The 27,984-nt window shown below is 36.2% G+C and overlaps 2 protein-coding genes across 4 annotated transcripts in view; one reads left to right on the forward strand and one right to left on the reverse strand.

Moving 5' to 3' along the window:
- Nucleotides 1-4,462: 4,462 nt before the first annotated feature.
- Nucleotides 4,463-27,984, forward strand: part of LOC134751899 (cuticle protein 7-like) — a 63,025-nt gene continuing 39,503 nt past the window's right edge. The window contains exons 1-2 of the mRNA XM_063687450.1: nucleotides 4,463-4,530; nucleotides 13,002-13,042. Of these exons, the coding sequence (XP_063543520.1) occupies nucleotides 13,025-13,042 (18 nt within the window). The 5' untranslated portion in view covers nucleotides 4,463-4,530; nucleotides 13,002-13,024. The remainder of the gene's footprint in view (nucleotides 4,531-13,001; nucleotides 13,043-27,984) is intronic.
- On the reverse strand, nucleotides 24,807-27,983 carry LOC134751817 (uncharacterized). 3 transcript variants are annotated; one of them, XM_063687308.1, is made up of 3 exons: nucleotides 27,429-27,983; nucleotides 25,680-25,750; nucleotides 24,807-25,241 (listed from the first exon to the last, which is right to left on the reverse strand). In XM_063687308.1, the coding sequence occupies exons 1-3, from the start codon at nucleotides 27,460-27,462 to the stop codon at nucleotides 24,966-24,968; spliced, it is 381 nt and encodes a 126-aa protein (XP_063543378.1). In that variant the 5' UTR covers nucleotides 27,463-27,983; the 3' UTR covers nucleotides 24,807-24,965. The 3 variants fall into 3 exon arrangements, with proteins under 3 accessions (XP_063543378.1, XP_063543377.1, XP_063543376.1); XM_063687307.1 differs by having other exon boundaries at nucleotides 24,807-25,750; XM_063687306.1 differs by having other exon boundaries at nucleotides 25,680-27,983.

The following is a 27,984-nucleotide window of genomic DNA, read 5'->3' on the forward strand; positions in this document are numbered from 1 at the left end:
TTGCGGTGGCAGCAATGGTTCCATTTTTATCGCCTTACGCCTGTCACTTCCGCAGTTACATACTTGTCAGAACGTGACAGGCATGGTGACAGCCTTTATTTTTATCATCTGTCACTGACAGGTGATAAAAATGCGACCGTGCTACGGTAGCACTGGCCGCAGTGGGCTGAGCACGGTAGCATTTTTATCGCCTGTCACCATGCCTGTCACGTTCTAACAAGTATGTAAGTGCGAAAGTGACAGGCATAGTGACAGGTGATAAAAATGCAACCATGCTGAGTATGCTGGGTCGTAGCACGGTACGCTTATCACCAAGCCTGTCACGCTCTAACAAGTATGTGAGTGCGAAAGTGACGGACTTAGTGATAGGGGAACCATGCTGCGCGGGCTGTCGCCATCATCTGTTTGCATAGACATTGTATATACAAGTAGTTATAGACGCGTCACCGAGCGACTGGGGGTAAGAGAAAGAATATTCATATAAAATTTGGGCAGCATAAGATTTTTTCTCTTTCACTCTTATACATATCGGTATTTCGCCATCGCCTCCTACCTATGATGCCACCCGGTCGGTGATAAGGTCAAAGCATGGCACTATTTACTCTTTCCTCTTATAGGAATCGCAATAAGACTATCTTTCTCTATCAAAGAGTGTCAGGCCCTTGTGTGTTTGGGTACGAAGAAAACTTGCACCGTTACCTCTTTGGATGGCCTGACTTAAATAAATAAAATTATAAATTTGCAAAATTATCATCATCTTCCTCGCGTTATCCCGGCATTTTGCCACGGCTCATGGGAGCCTGGGGTCCGCTTGACAACTAATCCTAAGAATTGGCGTAGGCACTAGTTTTTACGAAAGCGATTGCCATCTGACCTTCCAACCCAGAGGGGGAAACTAGGCCTTGTTAGGATTAGTCCGGTTTCCTCACGATGTTTGTAAATTTGCAAAATTATATGAACAAAAAAAAAAACCTGCCAAGTGCGCGCACGAAGGGTTCCGTACCATTACGCACAAAAACGGCAAAAACACGTTTGTTGTATGGGAGCCCCACTTAAATATTTATTTTATTCTGTTTTTAGTATTTGTTGTTATAGCGGCAACAGAAATACATCATCTGTGAAAATTTTAACTGCCTAGCTATCACGGTTCGTGAGATACAGCCTGGTAACAGACGGACAGACTGACAGACAGACAGCGAAGTCTTAGTCCCTAGTCCCGTTTTTACCCTTTGAGTACGGAACCCTTAAATTACTACAATTGCTTGCATAAACCGATTGTAGTGTGTTCATAATGTTAGGTATATTTTATTAAGACCTTCGCGGAAATCATTTTAATATGTGTTAAGAGGCCGGTGTCGATTTTAGTCGCAAAAATGTAAAACTGATGGATTTAGTCGGTGAAATTGTACACCTTTTGTTACCTAATTGAAATAACAAGTACTGGTTTCTATTAGCGCATCTTATCTTACCTTTTATCAGATCAATTTGTTGAAAACAGACTCACTAAATTAGTAATATTTACTTTTCTGATGGACGTTTAGGTAAACGCGCGTAAAGCACTGATTTTGTCGCTCTTAATTGTAAATTTCGTAAAGTTTGGACGGCTAAACATGGTAATTTTGTATTACACATATCCTGTACTTGACGTTTATCAGACTACATTTTTATTATTATGACTTTGAAGTAGTGTAAATGAAAGTTAGACGAAATCAATTTTCTCCAGAAATTACTTCAAAACAAGTGACAATTTCTCTGAAAATCGACTTAATTTCAACGTAATTTTGATACTTAAACAATGTACAACATTTGTTGAAACTATTTTTATACATAAATTTGTAAAATTTACCACCATAAATTTTTGATGATTTTTTTAAAACTGCCCCTTCTTTTCATATATTACCGGTGACGCACGCTTGCGACCTCATTATTAAAAGGCAAGATGAGAAGACGTGCTAATAGAAACCAATACTTGTTATATAGATATTGCGTAACAAAACGTGTATAATTTCAACGACTAAATCTATCAATTTAAAATTTTTGCTCCAAAATCGACTACGGCCTCTTAAACATATTTAGTGTAATTAAATAATTCGTGGGGAAATCCTGAAGAAAAGCCAGGTTGAAAGCACCCTAAAGTTTAGGGTTAGCGGTTTAGGGCCTAAACCGGCGAGCCTATGAGGAATGTTATGAAAGTGAAGGAAGCGAAAGAGGCATGTCAGGATCGTAGCAAGTAGAAATCCGTAATCTCTGCCTACCCCTCCGGGAAATAGGCTTGATTATATACATATATACATATTATCACGCCTATCCTATTTCCCGGAGGGATAGGCAAAGACCACGAATTTCCACTTCCTACGATCCTGACATACCTCTTTCGCTTCCTTCACTTTCGCTTCCTTCGTGATTATATGTATGTAAATAATTCATTAAACGGATTTATCGCCAGTTAAAGATGTAATTCGTTCCCTTTAAACACCAAAGGTTCGACGCGAGATGCAACGGTCAAGGTCGCGGAACTTAAGGTTAATCAAAATTATGATCTAGTTAAGAATATGACATAAAAAACCGGCCAAGTGCGAGTCGGACTTGCACGCCGAGGGTTTCGTACTTTTTAGTATTTGTTGTTATAGCGGCAACAATCTATCTATAATTTCAATCTAGCTATCACGGTTCATGAGATACAGCCTGGTGACAGACAGACAGATGGACAGACGGACAGCGGAGTCTTAGTAATAGGGTCCCGTTTTTACCCTTTGGGTACGGAACCCTAACAAGGTAATCGTTTTTTTAAATTTAATTGAATTAAAGAACCCTTATATTTTATCATTTGATATTTACCACTAGCTTTTCGGTGAAGGAAAACATCGTGAGGAAACCTGCATACATCCGCGAAGTAATTCAAAGGTGTATGTGAAATCCTAGGCTGGGCTAGCGTGGGGACTACAACCCAATCCCAGAAGTGGGACGTGTACAGGCTAAAATATTATTATAATATCTTACAAAAAAATACACTTACATACTTATTTCAACAATACTTAATTACCATATTAAATTCTAACACTGCATGTTAAATTAAATATCTAATGTTGTAAGAATCCCTGGTTACTCAAAGTATTTAAATATAGGGTAGGTAATTAATAATTCAAAATCAATTTATTTCATTATCGTCTATTATGGGTTAGTAAAAAACCCGAATAAGTGCGAATCGGGTATTTGTTGTTATAGCGGCAACAGAAATACGTCATCTGTGAAAATTTCAACTGTCTAGCTATCACGGTTCATGAGATACAGCCTAATGACAAACTGACAGATGGACAGAGGAGTTTTAGTAATAGGGTCCCCTTTTTACCCTTTGGCTACGGAACCCTAAAAATAAACTATGAGAATGAGAGATACTTAACTAAAAAAGATGAGAACAATGGAGAATTAGAAGATAAGTTTAATCCAATTCACAATTAATAATGTGTTAATTAGTGAAGCGAATCATGAAAAAAGCGGAAGTTGTTTTATTATTAAAATAATTAGACTAAACCAGATAACCAAGAGGATGATTCGAAATTTATAACCTTGTTATGAAACGGTTATGGATATAATCTGTCCGCTGTCAAATGAAACTGTTGACAGGTGAAGAAGAAATTGCTATCTGGAAATGCCTCCATGTATATATGTCGGCGGCAGATCGTAAAATCGGGCATATCGGGCCTAGGAATATCCTAGGCATATAATGAAACGCCGCCATTTCATGATCTGACTAGCGACTACTAGCCATATCGTTCAAACCTCAAAGTGTGATATTCCTAGGCAGATCATAAAACGCCGGCATTTCATGATCTGCCTAGCGATCACTAGCCATATCGTGCAAACTTCAAGGTGTGATATTCCTAGGCAGATCATGAAACGCCGGCATTTCATGATCTGCCTAGCGACCACTAGCCATATCGTGCGTACTTCAAGGTATGATATTCCTAGGTATGAATATCTCGATATGCCCGATTTTATGCCCTGTTACGAAGTTTTGGGTGGAGGTGGCCATTGGGAGAGCGAAATAAAGCATGGCAACCTGCGCTCCTGGTCTCTGAGTGGCCACGTCTAACCAAATACCTAACTTTTAGTTTTTACTTAGAGATAAATATTTTTTAGTTGTACTATTATTAATTAATTTAGTATTTAACATAGTTTTTTTTTTTTATACTAACACCGTTATGGATCAATGCAGATCTGAAATAAACGATTTTTATTTTATTTATTTATTTACGATCTGCCGCCGACACATACAGGACCGATGGAAACTAAAATTGTGCTGTCATTTTATTTATATTCATGTAGCAAGTTGGTAACTCATTTTACATTAAAACTATACAATAGAATAACCCGCACCCTGTATTAAAAAATACATCGAAAAGTTGGCAAATTAGATGCACCTGAAAAGCGCGACCCCCCTAGTAAACGAGAGCATGTATAAAAGCTGCGCGTGCGACTCCGCGCAGTTAGTGATCGGCCGTGAGTGTGTGTGTTGGATCGTAGTGCACGGTAATACATTTATTTTATTAGTGTTTTTATTATGTGATTTTCGTGTTTTTTAAGTGTGCGGATTTTTTTGTTTTGTTGGATTTTTCCGTGCGTATTATCGTGTTTTTTTTAGAGTTATCGTTTATAAATAGGTTTTTTTACTATCCTGAATATGTACAATGGAAATAGCGATGAAAGTAATAAAATTATTTTTAACTTGCGGAGAATTTATAAAATTTTAAAATTAAATATTTTTACATCCAGAATTACATATTATACAATATTAAAAATAAAACTAACTTTGCTATTTATAAATTACTGATTAAAAAAAATTTAAAGTAGTCGTACTCATATTTTACTTCTTTTTTATTATATTTAAATATATCAAAAGAAGCAAATCTGCAATCAGATATTTTTCATTTTATAAGAACAAAAATCAAATGTAGTTGTTTAATAAGAGTTTAATAATTTATATCTAAATCGAAATAAAATTAAACTACTAAAATATGGCAAACGTTATCATATGTTATAAATTTACGTCAAAAATATCGAAATTAAATGTTTTTATTTTATTTAAATAACAAATATTTAGTAGCAAAAAATGTTGAATTTACCGTTTTTAGAACATAAAAAAAATATCAACCTCTATTATCTCTATTATCTTTAATCACATTAATTAATTCCGACGTCATTCAAAACCTTAATAAGCAATAAACATCAATATTAGCATAAACATAACATACTTACAAATGATACTTTTACACGATAATGATCAGAATGACCATCCTAACAATAATGAATTGATTGATAATGATATATGATGTCAAGATGTCCGATAATGATTTATCATCATTATGATCAGTAGAGCCATACAAGCTTATATAAGCCTTTTTGAGTTACATTACGACGTTTAATGACTGTTGTAAATATTACTCCTTAAGCTCTGTTTTCCTAGGATAGTGGTGCCAGTAAAATAATACGGCTACATATGGATGGAGTAGCATAAAAAAATGTATGAAGTCGGCCGCTATATGACGGCACTAGAACTTGTAGCCAGAACTAGAACGGTGGAAAATGAAAACAAAGTTCTTATAGTAAAACAATATAATAGTAAAAATATGTACCATAAATTAAACTAATTTCTGTCAATACACGAGGCTAAACCAATAAAATATCATCACTGGCCTTAACGTTCTCGAATTCCAATCTTCGTCGAGCCGAACGATGAATGGCAGCGGGTGCTACTGCGGGCTACGCGGGCACCAAGCGCAAGCAGATAAAAACTTCAAGAGCGAATATCCAGAAAATAAGTAGCTTCAATCATGCGTCTTCAGTTTTAAACCAAAAGAAAGGGCTGCAACAATCGTGCGTTCTTAGATTTCGGGTTTTGTGCAATAAAGTGTTAACTACTTACTACTAGTACTACTACTAACCACTGGACAGTATTTTTAATAAGTATGTAATCTTCACATTATAAAAATAAATTAAAACCGGAAACCTCTTTATTATAAAACAAGAACATTCTCTTTTCCCAGTCAATTGCAGTCCTTTCAATTTACTAACCTAAAACAACTACGAAACTAGATCAGAAGATGAATACAATCAGATGAATCCTTGGATAAGCTTTATCTCATTCACTGGGGAATATTACGCTAATACATACATAAAGCATCTAATCTTTTCGTGGGAAATTACGTGCACATTAATTACATTCATAATTAATGCAATTTTTTTTTTTAATAACAGAATGTTTCCTTTATGTAAAATAAGCTAACTTAAGGTTTTAAGATATTTTCTCTCCAGGGCCCATCATTTTTTTCCACAATGTATACCAGGGTTTCTTAAAGTCGGGTCTGTAGCATGTTTATCAAGGGTCCGCAGTAGATCAGTTACCTACTGTAAACATACTTGTTACGAAATTTTGTAATAAACTTGACGAGACCTATGTGTAATGAAACTCATAATAAAAGTAAATTTTAAAGATAAACCAGGCAATTTTTTTTTCACGATTTCGGGGTAATAATCCCAAAACCTCCCTGGCTTCGGGAATGCACTTATTACCTTACTTTGCTGGACCCACTGTGCAATTCTCTGTTTGTGTGTATAAAATCGTGTCTGCTGTTTTTGAACTATTTTTTTTTTCTTTCATCTTCTTGTCTGTATGTGCGCTTTATGGAATAAATGACTTCTTTCTTTCTTTCTTTCTTTCTTCATGGTGGCACTTGCACACTCTGTCGCTTGCCGAGTCAATGCATATTGACTCTATCGAACAATCTTGCTTTCATACTTGTATACTCATTGACTGTTAAGGAATGTGACTTCCAACCTTGAAGCCGCCATTCGCTGAAAACCTTAGCATCATCCTTTTCATTCTAACTAAACAAAGAAAGTAACAAGTGCGTATAAACTCCATACATACTTACAACATTTACTGCCATACATACACCTACTACCGACCTACTCCACAAACTCATTGAAAGGGCTTTAATCTTACAATCAATATTAGACTTTAAGTTAACGATATAAAGTGCATTTTTGACGATAGATTGTAAACTAAAGGTACAGTGGGCGATAGATAGATTACCTTTTGTCTGAACCTGCGTCCTCGGCCTTGCCACTGCAGCTTTTGTTGAGCTTTTTAACGCGTTAAATATTTATTGCAACTTTATTGTACAAAAGAGGCGAAGTTAATGCCCTGAGGCATTCTCTACCACTTCTACCAGTCATCATAAGGACAAGAAAAGACTAAGGGCACAGACCGTGCATTTTAAATTAAAATAAAACATTATTATAAGAACCTCATAAAATGTGTACACATACGCATACAGTACCGGCCAATAATATATCACCTCCATGTTTTTACGGTATAACTTTTTTTTATATTTGTGAGTGACTTCCACCTCACTACTTTAGGTAGTCTAGTAATATTCCTTTGTACGGGCGATGAGAAAAATTGGTCTCATGCAATGGTTTTTTCATAGGTTTTTTTAATCTATTGTTGACTTCATTTTTTTACTAGAGGTTTTTTAGTAATATGCTGAGTATTCTATTGTAATTCACAGTATTTCATTGCAATATTCATCATATATTTGTATAAAATGACTAGTAAAATATGCAATATACAAACTAACCTATATTGTTTACTCTATACAAGCTCATACAAAAACACTCAAATGTGATATATTATTGGCCGGTACCGTAAAATGGGGTGAGTAGGAGCAAAACTGACATTCAAACTTCGATAACATTTTATTTTTACATATGAAAACTGAATGGTGTATATAATAAGTGTTCCGGACGTTTGTATTTTAGTTTTTATTTCATTTTGGGTAGTTCCATTTCATAACTTTGACGATAACCAGGAAATCCCACCTCACCTCGTAGTCCCTCGTAATTGGGGTGAGATGGGTTTTCATACAAAGGTGATTTTGGAAGATTGTTGGATCGTATTTTTTTTTATAATGAGTATTACTATAGCTTCATTTTAAATTGGAATATATTATTTTTGTAGCAATAGCCTTAAAATCCCATCTCGGCCCCCTTTCATACCTTCTCTCCCCATTCGTAACCCAACTCACCCCGCGAACTCTACTCACCCCATTTTACGGTGCTGTAGCATATAACATAATATACGACAGTCGGCTATAACGCGAATATCAACAAATAAATGTTAATTATTGTCAAATAGTCCGACACGCAACACTCGACATCCACGCACACATCCGAAGATTTAACTTCTGGATCACTGGTCCCCAAGTTGCTGATAAGTTAAATCCATCTTCCCCATTAAATTTACTTGGGTGTTAAGGGTAAATAAAGGTAAACATAATAAATTCGCGATAGTCCCGATTGTAAATGTGATTTAAAATCGAAGCTAGTTGCTAAATATGAATTTATTTTAGTTTATACTTCCCTGGGTATCTATGGGACAGGGCAATGACCTTACGTTCGCACGATATTGGCATATTATAGGCACGGCATTAGATTTATTGCTCTTCGCTCAAAATGAAAAGTCGAGTCAAAAGGTTTGGCAGTTGAGATGGTTTGTAGTACAGCGCCATCTTTGAGGAAAAACTACAACCTATCATGCATCTGTAAATTTTAAAGGCTAATAGAAGTTGATATAAAATAATGAATACTTAAAATAATGGGTCTGCGTAGCGTGAGTAAACCATTATCTTTATAAAATTGATAGCTAATATTAGCAATAAAATTAATGCATTGTTAGCAAAGCACAGTGGCGAAATCCATCACGCTAATAAAAATGTTTGCTACGAAAACTTTATTTCACTGGCATTTGCTTATTCTATCTGATTTTATGATGTGCTTCGTTTAAATGTTAGCACTAAAAGTTGCATTGTTAGTTGGAAATTATGGATAAATCAAATCATTTTATTAAACCGTTATTGATTTGTGTTATTTGTACATACACTGCTATATTATTTAGCGCTTTGGTATAACGCTGTAATGCTAAATAAATGAAATGAAATGAAATATTAATTAATAATTTTATTTTTTATAGACTACGATGTTTTATTTGTATGTCTTTTCCATATCACGGGACCATGGGGTCCGGACGTTTGGGAGGCGTACGTGGGGCCGAAGCCAACAGCGCAGAGTCCCTTTAAGACACTTTAATCTATAAGCAAGGGATACACACGTGGCGGATACCATCCCCGAAAGCACAATTTTTGACTTGCTTGTTTAACCGTAATTAGTGTTTTGTTGTTCTTCTATGTAGTTTGTAATTAGCTCCATGCATGAATTTATTTTTATTTTTGGATTCATAATTTATATCGTTGGAACACCGGAAATGATAAAAATACTTTTGTAAACCTTAACATTATTTTATTAAAAAATATTTAAAATGTTAAAAATTTTTGAGCGGTTGAAACGCTCATAATTTTTGGCGCGAATTCGACAGAGCGTGATGACGTCACACGTTGGGCGGCCCAACTGACGTTTGCTACTAATGACAGTAATCTGTCGAACGCGTGACGTCACGTGGCGTTTCGAGCGTTTCGCTCACTAGCTTTTCGCGGGCAAATTTTTGTACTTTTTATTTATAATTTTAAGTAATTAAATGGTAATTTAAAAACGGAAATGCATTTGTAACATGATATAACGGTAACAAACATCCGAATAAAACATATTTCGTTCAAATATAAACTTCATGCATGAGGCTAATTCTATGGTGTTATTTGTGTCAGAATTTTGTATTTGTTAATTAATTATGCATAATGTTTAACGTGTAGCTATTTGGTATATTACTGTAAGCTTATATGAGAGAATAAATAAATTAAATTAAGTAAAATATAAATTAGGTACTCGTATAAAATATCATATTTAAGAGTTATACGAAACTAACTGCTGCCATACAATCGATAAGGATGACTTACGATAGACCGGGCCGGGCCCGGGCCGAGACGTCCGACATGTCATTTTGAAATAACATGAAATTTAAGAAACATTCAAGTAACATAATATAATATCTGTCTGGTACTAGTTTTCGTTGCTAAAAATTTTACTTAATACAAAGAAAATTATAGCGATTAGAAGTTTTGTATTTAGAAATGTAACATCTAAGTAATAAAAATAAAGTAAAAACATATTAATTCCTCAGCTATTTTTTAAAATAAGCCCTACTAACCGGTCAATTCGAACAACGTGATAATTACTGGATACGAGAACAATACGAGATCTATAGTATAGATACGTTATAGCAAAGATAGATATAACTCCGTAATAGATGGATACAGTCTAAGGAAAAAACGTGCCTCGAAAATCACGAAAATTTGATTCTCGATCAGATGGCGCCACTAGTTTTGGCCTACACTCGTATAGAGGGCGTTGACTGTTTCGTTTGTTATTTATAATTTTAACGTATACCAGTGAAAGAACATGGGTCAAAATCATATAAAAATAATTAATGCAAATAAAAAAATCATTTATCCATATTTAAATACATTTTATCGTATTTTTATAAATATTTATTTTTAGTTTTAAAGTGTGTCGACAGATGGCAGTGAATATACTGGGGTTACAAAATTTACTATGACAGTAACGCTCTAGTATAAGTTACTCTATGGTTATAGTTTAGTTCTCAACTAGATATCTTTTGCAGTTCGATTCGAGAAACCAATTCTCATTTCATGCTACAATTATTGTGAAGTTTTGGGATATCAATTAGATATCCATTGGATGTCTAAGTAATATCTTAAGCAAATCTATAAGATATCGTTCAAGAGTACATTCGGAATCGCGGAAATGTCAAATTTGACATGATTTTCTTAAATATCTCGTTATCGTTTCTGTTTCATATCTTGTGGATATCTAGTTGATATCTAGATCATTGTTCGAATTGGCCCGTAAAAGTGGATTGAAGGAATTGTCATGGGATCATCATTTTACGCGGAAGGTATAGGGAATCACTACATAGTAAAAAAAAATCGCTTCCTGTTACCTGTCTGTCCTTTTGTATGCTTAGATCTTTAAAACTGCGCCATGGATTTTGATGCGGTTTTTTTAATAGATAGAGTGATTCAAGAGGAAGGTTTATTTGTATAATACATCAGCATTGCACCCGTGCAAAGCCGGGGCGGGTCGCTAGTGTAATCTAATTTGCAATGGCACATTCAGGGTCAGAGTTACGTGTGATTCGTGTCCGTAATTATTAAATGAAGAAGTTAACACATTTTGCAGGCTTACCTTACTTAAAGAAGACCGCAAATTGCAGCTTTTAACCACCGAGTCACGAATAGTGTAATGTTGAATTAAGAGCCCGGCAAGCTCGGTTCTCCATACCAAAGATAGATATAACTCCGTAATAGATGGATACAGTCTAAGGAAAAAACGTGCCTCGAAAATCAAGAAAATTTGATTCTCGTTCAGAGGGCGCTACTAGTTTTGGCCTACAGTCGTATAGATGGCGTTGACGGTTTCGTTTGTTATTTAACAATTATAACGCATATCAGTGAAAGAACATGGGTCAAAATCATCAAAATAATTAATGCAAATAAAAAAAATCATTCACCTATATTTAAATACATTTTATCGTATTTTTACAAATCTTCAATTTTAGTTTTAAAGTGTGTCGACAGATGGCAGTGAATTTACTGGGGTTACAAAATTTACTATGACAGTACCGCTCTAATATAAGTTACTCTATGTCCATACAAACGTAGTTACGCTCTCATTTTAAAACGACTAGCTAGATTGCTCTGAAATTTTGTACTTACAATAGGATAAGGTATATCTATGCCTGTAATTAGTTTATGTAGCTACAGATACCATAGTTAAAAAAATACAGCCACTAAGTTTTTCATACAAAACTTGTTTTTACTCTATTTCGTTTGTTTTATAAGCTGGAGCTATATAAACTAATTACAGGCATAGATATACCTCATGTCATTGTATGTGCAAAGTTTCATTACAATCCAACATGTAGTTTTAAAATGAGAACGGAACTCCGTTTGTATAGGAATAGGAAGGTGACATTCGGCCGAGCTTGCCGGGGACTCCTAAGTATGAATAATAATTATATGATTGTATTAGGATGTTAGGCCATCTAGAGTTCGTCTTAGATAAGTTTGCAAACGGCTTGAATAAGTGAGGGAGTGCCATTAAATAAACGTGAAGAATTCATAGAAATTTGTTTTGATGAGTGATAAAAACTGTACTACGTCCTTCCGCGGGCCTCGAACTCTCCATACCAAATTTCATCTAAATCGATTCAGCAGTTTAAGCGTGAAGAGGTAACAGAAAGACAGACAGATACTTATGAGAAGTCTCTATTTTACCTATATAAGCTATACAATAGCTGTATAGCTGTATTTTAGCTATATAAGCCCTATGTAAGACTGAAGTTATCCTCCAGAAATTGCTTCATGATGTGCATTGACATTTATAATAAATTGCCCGATAATTTTAAGATATTAGACATCAAACAATTTAAAAGTTCAGTTCAGGATTGGCTTATAAACAAATGTTTTTATAGTTTAAGAGAATACATGGACATTGAACCCACATAATTATTATATTTTTTTTATTATTTAGCGGTATTCTTAATATTAATTTATTTTGACATTTTATAATTAGTTTTTATTAATAGAGTAATAAGTATATACAAGCGTGTACATCTGTAAAGGTAGTGTTTAGTGAAACTATGTTGTAATATGCAATATTGTATCTGCTATTGTAACCTGAATTACCATACGCAATAAATAAATACAAATACAAATACCAATGTTTATGTAAGCGTTTTTAGTTTGCTTCCTTATTCGGGTCATAGTTTACCTTAATCTTACTAAAATGTGGTATTTTCTATAAAAAGGGACCTTATTGTCGATGGCGCTTAAGCCATTATAAACGATGCTCCGATATAAATACAATGCCGCGCGACGCTGTGCGGCGTAAGCGCCGTCGACCCTTTTCATAGAAAATACCCCAAATGTTGCCTAAAACCTAACCTAATTAAAATTCTGTGTTTACAGGTACTGTTAGGACAAAAATAGAAATGGAATCCTCAAGAACGGTAAGTCCTTTCTTTCTGCAGCTGAATTTTTTTTATTTTTATTTCATAGATAAATTTTTTGAAAAGTTTTAATGAGTAAATCCTTTTTATTTGTATACAATCGTTTCTTAAAACTCACATAGGACCCTGCAGTGCGTACGAGACGTAAAATTCTCAATTTGCATATAAAAACTAACAACAAATGCGTAAATCCTAAATAAGTAATTAAAAACCAATGAACACATAATCATAAGCCTCAAACGCACACTGTTCTCACGAGAACAATTAGGTAATTCGTACTTAGAACCATTGACTCGAAACAATAGGAAACAATGACATTTGTATAGGATCAAATTCTTTGGTACTTAATGAAATTAATGTTGTATGATCGGTTTTTCTTATGGAACATAAATTGTAGAAGGTTGTGCTTGGTATTGTTGCAATGAGTTCAAACGTTTTAGTGTCAACACTAGCACAGAATAAGTAATATTATCATACAGAACGGCCACGCACCGCCCCGCCCCGACTCGAATTATCTCGCCCCGCGACAGCAGATTGACGGCCGTTTGCCGGCCTACTTATAATGCATGCATGCCGCGTGTACAGACGTGCCGTTCACACATAGAAACGCAAGTGATTTTTGATAAATAGCGTGTCCGCCCTGTGACACTAGGGTCAGTTGCACCAAACCGCCTGTCACCGTTAAAGCATTCGCTAAATTTCATTGTATGGGAATTTTCATAGTAGGTACTACTCTGTTACAGCAGGGCAAAAGTGGCTCTATACAGCCACAAACAGAGACACATGGAACACTTTGGGGGAGGTTTTTACCTTGAAGGGGTCCACACATTTATGATTTAATTTCTGTTTAATTTTTGTTCTTATTATTTTATTTCGTAATATTTTAAAATATATTAATATTAATACAAAAAGTAAAACTAAATTACAACAAATACAATATTACCAGAGACAGAGACACATGGAACACTTTGGGGGAGGTTTTTACCTTCAAGGGGTCCACACATTTATGATTTAATTTCTGTTTAATTTTTGTTCTTATTATTTTATGTCGTAATATTTTAAAATATATTAATATTAATACAAAAAGTAAAACTAATTTACAACAAATACAATATTATTCTGATTATCCCCCGGACTAAATGTGCCAAAAATACTGGCGGCATTACCTCGCTGAATGGTTTATTTAAAGACACTTATACCCTTTTTCATTATTCATTAAATATATATTAGTTTTTGTAATTAATACAAAAGAAATACTGAAAAATAAATAAATCCTTAAAGTAAAAATTTAAACTAAACTTAAAAACTAAATAAAAAAACAACTAAAACTATTAGTAAAAAACTGTCTCTAGCTCAGCGCCTCGTAAATGTATATTTTCTTACTACCTGTATATTATTGTGTGGAATTAAATAAAGATTATTTATTATATTTATTATTTGTATCTCCTTGGATATCACGGGCCTATAAATCCCGGTCTTTTGATAGCCTTGCGTGGGGATATAGATCCAACACGTAGAGGCCCCTTGGAGAGCTTTAATGTCATGTAGAACGTTTATATTTATATTATATTGTTTATATTTATTATTGTTATACTACTCTGTTGAGTGTTGAGTGATTTTAATCAGTCTGTTAAGTGTGGTTGTTACAACTGGCCTTTAATCATCGTGTTTCTAGACCGCCGTTTTAATCGATGGAGACTTTTTAAGCTTACTCCTTTGTCTTTTTGCTTTCTAGACTATATTTTGTTCAAAAAAATACAAATTAAAGTATATAAGAAATATAAAACTAGAGAAAAGAACGGTAGGCAACAGACGATCTTATCCAGACAACCCAACCCAAAAGTATCCTCCGTAGCCTATGGACGCCTGCAACTCCAGTTACATGCGCGTTGCCGACCCTAACACTCCGCACCCTCGTTGAGCTCTGGCAACCTTACTCACCGGCAGGAACACAACACTATGAGTAGGGTCTAGTGTTATTTGGCTGCGGTTTTCTCACAAGTAGCATTTATACGTAATTATGACGTCTGTTACGACATTATGACGTCGCTGACGTCACTGCTACCTGGGCTGCAGCCAAACCTTACATGATAATAAAGCTCGTATTATTCATGATATCCTTTTTATTTCAAAGAGCGAATAATTGGGTTTCCCGACGACTAAAGCCTGATTTTGTCTCCAGCAAGCGAAACAATTTTGCGACATCTTAATGTAGAATCTTGAGCGTAGCGAAAGACTCGAGAAATTTGTGTTTAAATTAGACACTACACCACGAAATTACATATATTTTGCGCTAAGTATATCTGTCGCAAGTTACACGAACTGATTGCCATTCCATACCTATTAAAAAGCAATTGTATTCTCTAGTACTATTACAAGATTTGTAGACTACGAATCTCTTTGATTAACTGTCGTAATACAGAATACAATTATGTCTGAAATTAGTAAAAAATTAATGAAGTTTGCAGTAATGTATCATAATAGAAGGTTTAAGGGGCTACCTGAGGTTTTCATCGATTTTTGACAAGTTTTGAATCGTATATCCTACTTTTGCACTACATATAGAATTATAAGACAAGCGGCTATCGGTTCTTCAATCTTTTATCTCCATTTTTGTCTACCGGATTGTGAAAAAATGAATACTTATTTATTTATGATTGTTTTAAACATTGTCTAAAAAAAACACTTTTTTCGTATCTCGATTGCTGTGAAAGATCTTACTTATACGAAATCTACATATTTGGGGTCGTCTTAGACGTCTCTAAAAATTTGTTTAAGGTTTTAATTTTAAACTAATTAACACAAAAGTTATGGCCAGAAAACCAGTTTTTTGGCCTAAAATTGTTCAACTTTGATGCCAAATATTTCGAAAACAATGAACTTTGAAGTAAATATGGGATACTATATTGCTAACATCCGTTGCTGTTAATATGATAAGCTACAAAAAACATTAGAAAACTAAGGGATTCAAATCGAAGGTCATTGGGGCATGGGATCCCCTTAAGATATAATCGAAATAAATGACATATAAGTGTACGTGCTGTGATATATTCTACCTAAATTAACAAAAACAAGCAACTGATCTCAAATAACATTGTCGAAATTTGTATGGCATATAAATAAGTAACCTGATTTATTTATTTTAAAACTAACACATAATAACAACGCACTGTAGTAGGTAAATACTTAAAATATTTAGAGAGCCTTTTCTTAATTTAAATTTTAAAGAAAATACGCGCAAAATTTTTGTTTAATTGACTATGTACAGTCGCCATCAGATATATCGGAGCGGCCAAGGCGCTCACAGATATCTGAACACGCCTCTATTGTCAAGGCGTTAGAGTGCGTGTTCAGATATTTTTGAGCACCTTGGCTGCTGCGATATATCTGATGGCGACTGTACCTACATAGTCAATAAAATGTAACAGTCAAGTGTAAAAATATGGGTGCACAAATCATACTCAAAAATATGTACCAGCTCTTATGTCGGCGAATTAAGAACTATAGCCCTATAGGACATATGTGACGTTTTCAACCAAAAGGTACCACATTGTCGCTTGTTGATAAGGTTGATTTCTAATTGAAGCTATATGGAAATAGCGCCTTACTGACAAGCGACAATAAGTACCCTTTTGGCTGAAAATGGCACATATTTTTGAGTAAGTTGTCTACACCCATATTTTTACACTTGACTGTACAGTAAGTAGGTACCGTAAAATGGGGTGAGTAGGGTTCGCGGGGAGAGTTGGATTATGAATGGGGAGAGAAGGATTGAAAGGGGGGTCAGATGGGTTTTTAAGGCTACTGCTACAAAAATAATGTATTCCAATTTAAAATGGAGCTATAGTAATACTCATAATAAAAAAAAACGATCCAACAATCTTTCAAAATCACCTTTGTATAAAAACCCATCTCTCCCCAACGACGAGGGACTACGGGGTGAGGTGAGGTTTCCTGTTTATCGTCAAAGTTATGAAACAGAACTACCCAAAATAAAATAAAAACAAAAATACAAACGTCCGGAACACTTATTCAATTCAATTCAATCTTTATTTGCAACCAAGTAGATACAGTTTACACAAATACACATGCAACTTAATGCTAGGTAGGTACATACATAACTACTAGGACCCGGTAAGGGCTTAGCAAAGTATTAGGGTTTTTAAAATATTCCTTATCTAGATTTATTTGGTTGGTTTGGTTATTATATACACCATTCAGTTTGCATATGTAAAAATAAAATGCTATCGAGGTTTGAATGGCAGGTTTGCTCCTACTCACCCCATTTTATGATATCTAATAAAGCACCATACTGCAATATACCTACTATGAGCGTAGTGATTCAAGACGACCCCACAAATAATGCTTTACATCACCAAATTACTCTTACCTCACTATAGTGCAATTTGTATCTGAATTACACATTCTGTATGCCAGAGGTAGGGGTCAGAACGAACCTGGAATTTATTGTGTTCCAATACTAATACAATACTGTTGTTAGTGCACCGTCAGTGAACACTTTCAAAAATAGACTAGATACACATTTATCTGAAATGAATACAGTTTTTGACGAGTTCGGACTGAAAATCAACATTAAGAAAACTAAAATACTTGTAGCTTCAAAACATACCTCCAATAACCAGCAAAGACAAAAACCAATCAACTTAAATAATAGTCCAATAGAACAGGTAAAATCGTTTAAATATTTAGGCAGCATAATTACTAGTGATTCCAGATGTACACAAGATATTACTACTAGAATAGCGATGGCTAAAAAAGCTTTTAACACAAAGAAGTGCCTATTTAAAGCCCGGATATCAGACAATATACGCAAAAGGCTCATAAAAGTGTACATCTGGAGCATTGCACTGTACGGAAGCGAAACGTGGACAATGAGGCAACGTGATAGGAAGAGGCTGGAGGCTTTTGAGATGTGGTGCTGGCGTCGAATGGCTAAGATCAGTTGGACTGAAAAAAAAACCAACGAAGAGGTTTTACGTATAGTAGGAGAAAAGAGGACTTTGTTAAGAACTATAGATAATAGACGAGGAAAGATGCTTGGGCACCTGATACGACACGACGAATTTATCAAAAACATCATAGAAGGGAAAGTTGAAGCAAAGAGGAAGGAGGGAAGACCAAGGAGAGCGTACATGCATCAAATAAAGGAAAAACTCAACGTCGTGTCGTATCAGGCTGTCAAAGAGAAGGCAGAGGACCGCGAAACATGGAAATTGCTCCACCGACAAGAGACTTACTCTTAAGTATATGATGATGATGACACATTTTAGAACTTTGAAAAGTACAAAATATGAAGTCGGTTAAAATGCACGAACGAATGCACGAATGGATGATTTCTACGCCATTATGAGAAAACGCACAGCATCTCAGATGCACCGTCTGAGAAACAGCTCCAACAGTTTTCTAACCGAAATTGGAGAGAGGCTTGATAATCCCTTCTTTAAGTATTGGGCCTCAATGCATGTCCCATTCTACCGGATGGATAAGTGACTGGTATGCAATTTTTTAATGTAAATAATGTATATACTTCAATATAATTTGTGTTGTTAATACTAACATAGTGATAAGTACTATTGTAACTAACCAATCATTTATAGATCATTGATGTCCGAAATAAAGTCTTAATAATAATAAAAATACAAGTGCTCGATATACACGCATCAGCTCCAAGAGCTGCTAGTGTATCAAATAAATAATAAATAATAATAATAAATAAATAATACTTAAATGTGACGTTTTCAATCAAAAGGTACCACATTGTCGCTTGTCGATAAGGTTGATTTCTAATTGAAGCTATATAGAAATGGCGCCTTGTCAGTAACAAGCGACAATATGTACCCTTTTGGTTGAAAATGTCACAAATATCGTCATCATCATATTAAGGTTCATATTCTTCTCTACTCTCACTAAGCGTAAGCGTGAGCGAGATAAGTGCGTGCCCGAGATCGCGGGTTTGAATTTAATTTTTAGGGTTCCGTACCCGAAAGGCAGAAACGGTACCCTATTACTAAGACTCCGCTGTCCGTCTGTCCGTCTGTTTGTCACCAGGCTGTATCTCATGAACCGTGATAGCTAGACAGTTGAAATATTCACAGATGATGTATTTCTGTTGACGCTATAACAACAAATACTAAAAAAGTACGAAACCCTCGGTGGGCGAGTCCGACTTGCACTTGGCTGGTTTTTTTGTTTTTTGTTAAAAATTCAAATGCCTGATCGAACTGATCAGGAATTTTTCATATTTTTAGCTTTTGTGTAAAAATTGATACAAATTTCTAAGGTGCGTTTTAGACCTATATTTGTGAATTGTGATTTTTTTCTATTCAGCGGATTTCAAGAAATCAGCTTTCGAATCGATGAAGCTACTAAAGAATAAAATATTTGGCAACCGAATTGTGATCTAAAAGCCGTAACCGTACCGCACTGCACCGCGACCTTGGTGCGGTAGTCTGTTACGGCTTTAAAAAAGGGTTACGATTTTTCAAAAACTGCTAAACCTTTATCGGATATAGTTTTTTTACACCCTATTTTAAAGTTGAACGATCACCCTGTATATGTTCGAGTTCCGGTATAACAGCAATATGATATACGGCTTCTATAATCTGAGATAGTATGTCATCGTTACATGATCCACAGTTCAAACGATGATGCGAAGATTGTCCACACTGAGGGAAATACCTATTTTATTTCCAGTTAAGGCCGTTCCATCGGTTTGCAGCTGTCACTGTCACATTTCGCAAGAAAGAATGGGAAAGATCATGCGCGCCTAGTGTCAATGAGGGGTAACGCGTATGAATTCGCTGCTAGGGGCGCTAGTGTAGATGGTGGTCTTTTCCATAGTTCGAAAAGTCAAATGTCACTTGTCACTTCAATGACTGACAGCTGTTCTTTAGTCTTTTGGACCACCATCAACAGAGGCGCCAACTGGTGAGCAAAAAAACGATAGCCCTCATTTTTATCCAATTTAAGCAAGCTACATTTTCAACAAAAAAACCCATGTAACTAGCTAATTATCGGTGAGGTGTCTACTTGTTTAGAGAGTTGGAATTCAAACTAATGTGATGGCACAGACCGCAACGGATTTCCATTCGAGTCGTTGCGTGTAAGGTATTGTTGATTTTGGAAACAATCATCTTAGGAGACAATAACAAATATAAAAATGAGATTACGCGTGATAGCGTAATGTTGTATTGTGGTAGAAATCATGTAAAGAGAGCGTGAACATTTACTTTAAAAATTATTTGACAAAATCTGTATGAAGAAATCAATGCGCTGCGTATACGTGTTGATGTCAAATAGGTATTTGAAATATGTTTATTTTTAGATAACTATACCTTACAATGAACACAGAAAAGTATGGAGGAATATTATGGGTAATAAAACCAATGATATATATTTGTGCCATTTTCAACCAAAGGGGTACTTATTGTCGCTTGTCAGAAAGGCGCTATTTCCATATAGCTTCAATTAAAATTCAACCTTATCGACAACCGACAATGTGGTACCTTTTGGTTGAAAACGTCACATTTATGAAAGCAATTTTAATAGGTAACTTAAGTCATCAGTTTATTTTCAAAATACGGCTAAATAAACACATGTCCCATCATTATTTACTAAGTTAAAAAGAAAACACGGAAACAAAGCACATTACAAACAGGAAATAATTCGCAATTTTAATACTCTGAAGAACCCTAACAGATTATTTTAAAAACTAATAAAAACACGCTAATGCCACAGATAATGGCCGATTACATAATTCCATAGAGCACAGGTAATAGCAGAGCATCCGGGCAATACAAACATATTATTATCTAAACAACAATCAAGATAAATTAAACCCTTTTGCAAAGTAACAAGGTTAAAATTGTACGCACGGTTAAGTTGGTAAACGTAATGATAATTGTAGGCTGCCAGCATTGTCAGTTTGAACTTCGAATGCTAACTTTTTAAATTGTGTTATGTAAGTTAAATGGTTTACAGCCAATGGTAATTTTATCGTTAAATAATCTAAATAGATTAAAGGGATCATTAAACTGTGGGCTTAGAGTCTTCGCGCTAACTTTGAGCTAATTTTGCGTCGATTTAAATAAAACAAAGTGAAGCAGTGTCAATTTTGCAAAGAAATTTGACATTAATCTTGGTCACTATAATTGCTTACCATTAGGCGCTACGTCTGCCCTATATATAAAAAACCGGCCGTCCGAGTCGGACTCGCCCACCGAGGGTTCCGCATTTTTTAGTATTTGTTGTTGTAGCGGCAACAGACATACATCATCTGTGAATATTTCAACTGTCTAGCTATCCCGGTTCATGAAATACAGCCTGGTGACAGACAGACGGACAGACAGACAGCGGAGTCTTAGTAATAGGATCCCGTTTTTACCCTTTGGGTACGGAAACCTAAAAAACAGCTTAAACGGTCTCTAGTTGACTGTACTGTGCCAGTGTGCCTATACTTAGTTACTTACCAAGCCAAGTTAGGTTAGATGAACTGTACTATGCCTACTTATTTCCTAGTTATATAACAAGACATTAGTTTACGTAAATGAACAAGATGCGATGTAAATCGTCTCAAATTGATAGAATTGCCGCAAATCACTGCGAACCGTTTCACAATGGGGTAATTGTATGGAACTGTAAAATTATACACCGCGGTGTATAATTTTACAGTAACAGATATATATTAACCGACGATTCTAGGTCAGATCAGTGCTTAGGTTCAAAACACTATAGGTATGCATAAATACTATAAATAGTACCTAAATAAAATTTGAGAAGATATTTTATTGGCCGCACTGGCTTAAAGTACCGTACAAAAGTTTAAGTTCACCCTTTGTTTTCGGTACAAATGAGTACTTTTGTGCGATATTTTTTTGCAGTTCGGATGTCGAAATTTGTTTCCAACTGATCCGTTATTGTTTCCAGAGATGTGTTTGATTAGTCAGACACAATTTACGTACATTTCTAAACAACTCATTCCCTATAATCTTATAGGCATGACGGCACAGATTATATAATAGTTATTGACGGGTTAGAATTAGAATTACAACGAATTGCGTCGGTGGCGACACTGGGGACACCCGACGTGTCCGACGTGTGGGCGTATGACTCCCTAATATTATCTGCCTAAAGTTGTTTCAGTTTCTCAGTCTAAGCAAAAATAGATATAACTCCGTAATAGATGGATACAGTGTAAGGAAAAAACGTGCCTCGAAAATCACGAAAATTTGATTCTCGATCAGATGGCGCCACTAGTTTTGGCCTACTCTCGTATAGAGGGCGTTGACGGTTTCGTTTGTTATTTATAATTTTAACGCATATCAGTGAAAGAACATGGGTCAAAATGATATAAAAATAATGAATGCAAATAAAAAAAACATTTATCCATATTTAAATACATTTTAACGTATTTTTATAAATCTTCATTTTTAGTTTTAAAGTATGTCGATAGATGGCAGTGAATTTACAGTGGTTACAAAATTTACTATGCTAGTAACGCTCTATCTTATTATATCCTCTTTGGTCTAAGGTAACCGACAAAGCTCTGAGCATTGTACGTTTACTGTGGCAAGGCCATATGGCCCAGCATCAGCATTTGCCGACATTCCTATAAGATTTTAGGGAATGAGTTGGTATATAAAAACCGGTACTGTACATAAAATAATTTTTAAGAAAAAAAAAACCTACTTCAATGGCGGATGCCGTTGAAAGGTTACTTATTGTTGATGGTGCACTCCAGACAATGAAATAAAAAAGACAGCATCTTTTGCCTAACTAAAATGAGGTAGAACCACCCACGTTTCTAGTAGCATTTTTTTTTAGGGGGGGAAAAATGCAATTACGCATACCACTCGGGCGCGGGGACGAACCCGAGTGGTTATGTGGGACTCCTTGTTTTAGGCTGATAGGACCCCAAGTCTACCCACTAAACAACCCCCCCGTCTGTCGCCTCGGTGCTGTAAGGCGGGGCCACGGGAACACCAAGTGCACACTACCGTGACCTCGCAGCGGCCGGCTGCTAAGCCCCATCTCCGGGAAATTGATTTCCCAACCGGCATTTGGGGCGTGCCTACGTTTTTTTTTTTTTGACACACCCTTCGCCTTGAGGACCTAGTTTTAGTTAGATGGCTGTCGTCCCCGTGACTGCCACCCCTAGGCCCTCGTTAAGGCGGCAGGCGGCGGTCATGGGCGACCCGCCTCCGCCCTGCTCTTTTGCGCCGCAGCGGGTGAGCTTCCGCAGCCTTTTCCCGCGCGCGCTCCGCTGCTTCTTTTTGGGTCATGGTTCTAACCTAACCTAACCCAATGTTCTGATAGCATTTCGTTTCTGTAAGGGTCACAGTTCTAACCTAACCTAACCCACTTAAAAAACATACAACCGAATTGATAATCTCCTCCTTTTGAAATCTTGAAGTCGGTTAAAAAAGTCGCAGTGAAAATCTTTCAGGTTTTCGCACCGCATTGTAAGTACACTATTATGAAAATATGCTATGGCACTTTTTAAAATAGTATGAGACATCTAAAGTCGAAAATGAAACGTAGGTACTTATGGTAATCATAAGAAACTAATGTCACGTGAAACTCACATATGACTGTTACATTACAAATATAATGTTCATAAACAAGAATGACAGCACATTAGTAACACTTGTCATTCCATTGTTATCCCATTGACAACCTTATCACAATGCGTTACTTCCTATTTTTATAACAATGTAATCAAGTTACATTTGATGTGTTATTTAACTTTTTAGGGTTCCGTACCTAAAGGGTAAAAACGGGACCCTATTATTACGAAGACTCCTCTGTCCGTCTGTCTGTCTGTCTATCACCAGGCTGCATCTCATCAACCGTGATAGCTAGACAGTTGAAAGTTGAAACTTTCACAGATGATGTATTTCTGTTGCCGCTATAGCAACAAATACCTACTAAAAAGTACGGAACCCTCGGTGGGCGAGTCCTACTCGCACTTGTCCGGTTTTTTAAATACGGCTGATTGCAGAAAGCGTGTCTAAACCATATAAGGATTAAAGAAAGTTGCAGTAAAAAAAATGTCATAGGTAATTGCTTAAAAAATTACAATCGTAAAACGAAATTTTGATTCTCGATGTTTGTTGCCGGCCTCAGGCATTTAGGTAAACTAGACAAGAGTTAAAAATTTGCTTTACAATAATACATGTTAAAAGAAATCAAACGTTGTTTGATTTAATTGTGTTCAGCGTTGGAGGTAATGGCGACCAAATGAAAGCAGAGAATCTGATATCTTAATTTAATGTTTTACAGAAGGCTGGTTAGAAAAAGTCGTCTTATCTACATACATGTAGAAGCTTATATAGTAAAGTACAGCGCCACACTATGACACTACGGATGGGTTAGGAACTATTACATACATTGACATAGCTAACAGCTTATTGAGCACTTAAACTAGTACACAATAGTTTCGGTAGATGTCACCTTTACATATCATAGGACGATTGAGAGACTTAATCTGTCTAGATTAGGTAAGTAGGTACTTAGGTATGCTAATACCTACTTATCTGCTACTTGTTAAGATAGGTCTTAACATTTTGCCACCCCTTGAAATAGTTAATGTTTTATGAGTAACATTAGGTATTTCAAAGAATAGGCTTTATACATTTTACCTATCAGTAAGGATGGGCAGAGTTCTTTGTTACGAGTTATAGTTAGGTAATTACTTAAATTTTAATTAGATCTGTGCCCATTCTTATAAATGAAACAACAATAGGAAATGATTTTTATTTTAAATAGGGAGTAGGTATTCTAATTATGTACATAGGTACTAGGTAAGTAAGGTAATTTAGGTACTTAATTATACTTATTAGACACTTAGTTATAATTATTTGAACTTTACATTAGGTTGGTACTGTTGGTAGGTATTTACTACTTATATGACTTCACCCGAAGTAGGTAATGGACAAATGTTATTGAACGCGCGTTGGATGTCCCCTCTGGCGGTTCGGATGACGGCCACCCTGGTGACGCCATCCCGGCCCGGCTGCGTCGCGACGATCTTGCCCAGCCTCCACCGGCAGGGCGGCAGACGCTCGTCTCGTACCAGGACGACGGTGTCGACTGCGAGGCTTGGGCCGCGCGCGCTCCTCCACTTCGTGCGTTCCTGCAGCGTTCCGATGTAGTCACGTGACCAGCGCCGCCAGAAGTCCTGCGTGATTTGTTGCAAAAGTTGATAGTGAGTTAATCGGTTCTTTGGTACATGGTTATAATCTTCGTCCGGAAGTGAATTTGGTGCTTTTCCAATTAAAAAGTGAGCTGGCGTAAGGACAGGATAGTCAGGATTTGAACTAGGTAAGGGACATAGTGGCCTAGAATTTACCATAGATTCTACCTGATATAGGATTGATACAAATTGTTCGTAAGTTAACAAAGATAACCCTAACACTCTTTTTAAATGATATTTGGTAAGTTTTATACTAGATTCCCATAGGGACCCCATATGAGGTGTATAGACAGGAATAAAACTCCATTTTATGCCCTCGTCTGCGCAATGAGATACTAGCTCGCTCGAGCTGTCCTGTAGGTATTTTTGTAAATCTTTTAGCTCGTTACTAGCCCCATGAAAGGTTGTTGAATTGTCACTCACCAACTCCTTCGGTTTACCTCTCCTGGCGATGAATCGTCGCAGCGCCGCCAGGAAATTGGCTGACTCGAGCCCTGTAATTAATTCGAGATGAATTGCCTTTGTTGCAAAACAAATAAACACTGCTATATAGCACTTAGAGACCTTGTAACCACGCCCTGTCCTATCTCTAATGTTATAAGGTCCTCCATAATCGATACCCGTGATAGCAAAGGGGGGGGAAGGATTTACCCTTGAGGGGGGTAAGTTTCCCATTATAGGGTTAGTAGTCTTTGGATTTGCTCTAAAACACGGAACGCATTTATTTACAATTTTCGAGGCTAACATCCTACCTTTTGTTGGCCAGATGCGCTCGCGAATAGTTGAAAGTAATAACTGAGGGCCAGCGTGCAGAGTACGTATATGTGCGTTTGCCATCAGTAGTTTGGTAAGCGCGTGCTCGTGACTTAATATTAAAGGATGTTTTTTTTCATATGCATAATGCGAAAGACCGATTCGTCCGCCTACGCGAACGAGTCCGTCCTTCATGAATGGGTGTAAAGATAATATTTTTGATTTGTTAAGAACCGGTTTATTGTTTTGCAATAATTTATATTCGTGTGGGAATGATTCCATTTGTGCATGTCTAATTAATGCGTGATCCGATTTTTTTAATTCTTCTACGGACAATGGTCCTGATAATTTATTATTTGGATTAATTGTTCGAGTTTTATTTTTTGTATTATATATAAATCGAAGTATGTATGCTAATACATGAATAAGTGTTTTATCGCTTGACCACCTGTGGAAAAGATATTGTATCGTGTCGTTAGATTCTGTGCTAATAGCCAAGGTGAGAGTTATGTTTACGTCGCTCTCGGCCTCGGGTGCATGATTTAGTGACTCAGAATCGTGGGTCGGCCATGTGTCCGGACTTTGGGTCAACCACGCCGGCCCAGACCACCATAACTGGTTGGTTTCCAGCTTGCCTGGTGCTACCCCTCGGGACAAAAGGTCGGCGGGGTTATCCTCCGAGCGGACCCATGACCACTCGTGCTTGTTTGTAAGTGATAATACTTTTGTGACTCTGTTACTAACAAAACAAGTTAATTTAGGGTTACTATTTTTTATCCAACATAATGTTATTTTTGAATCTGACCACAGGTTGATTCCGGAAACGTCACATTTTAATGCTCGTTTTATTTTGTCGACATGTGTCGCGAGCAGTAAACTGGAACAAAGTTCCAAATTTGGAATAGTTTGGGGTTGTATTGGACTTATTTTTGATTTTGAGTAAAGTAGGTGAACTTGTACGTTTCCTACTCTATCGCTTGATCGTATATAGATGGCAGCGCCATAGGCTTTAATACTACTGTCACAGAACCCATGAATTTGTATCGTTACATAATTGGGTATGACTGTACATCTCGAAATTTTCAATTGGTTTAATAAAAACAAGTCTCGATAGAATGTGTTCCATTCTTGGATCAAGTCTTGTGTTAATTCGGTATCCCAATCTAATTGAGCCTTAAATAATTTTTGAATAAATATTTTGGCTACTACAATTACTGGTCCCGTCAAGCCTAGGGGGTCGAAAATGGACGAAATTACCCCTAGTACCTTTCTTTTGGTGATTGGGTGTGAAATTTGGTTTTCTTTAATGGTATACATAAGCTCATCTGAGTCACTAGACCACGCTAAACCCAGGACCTTATGTGTTTTATCTCCAAATTCGGTTGTGTGTGTGTTTTGGTGTGTGTGTGTTTCGCTCACCCGTTTTATGATGACTTCGGAATTGGACTTCCATTTCCGCAGCGTGAAGTTGGCTCCCCGCAGGATCTCGTTCACCTGTGATGCTGTTTCAGCTACCTGATTCTCGTCGTCGCCGCCGGCGATAAAATCGTCCATGTAGAACTGGTTCGCTATGGCCTCTGCAGCTGCTGGAAATGTGTGTTGGTTTTCGTTTGACAATTGTAACAAACATCTGGTTGCAATATGTGGTGCTGACTTTAAGCCGAAACTTAATGTGGTCAGCATATAAATTTGGAGTCGTTGGTGAGTATTTTCCCGCCAAAATATGCATTGTAGGTATTGTTGATTTGGTTTAACATAAATACATCTGTACATTTTTTGTATGTCAGCGTTAATAACATATTGGTATTTTCGGAATCGTAGAAGTATATTTATGAGTTCGTCCTGTATTATTGAGCCTTTGTATTGGATATCATTCAAAGAAATGCCGTTATCAGTTCTGCATGAGCAGTCGAAAACAATTCGAATAGGGGTTGAGGGGGAGTCGCGAAAAACAGCTTGGTGGGGTAGAAAATTA

Source organism: Cydia strobilella, chromosome 23 (genome assembly GCF_947568885.1).
Source record: "Cydia strobilella chromosome 23, ilCydStro3.1, whole genome shotgun sequence".
NCBI classification, from domain to species: Eukaryota; Metazoa; Arthropoda; class Insecta; order Lepidoptera; family Tortricidae; genus Cydia; species Cydia strobilella.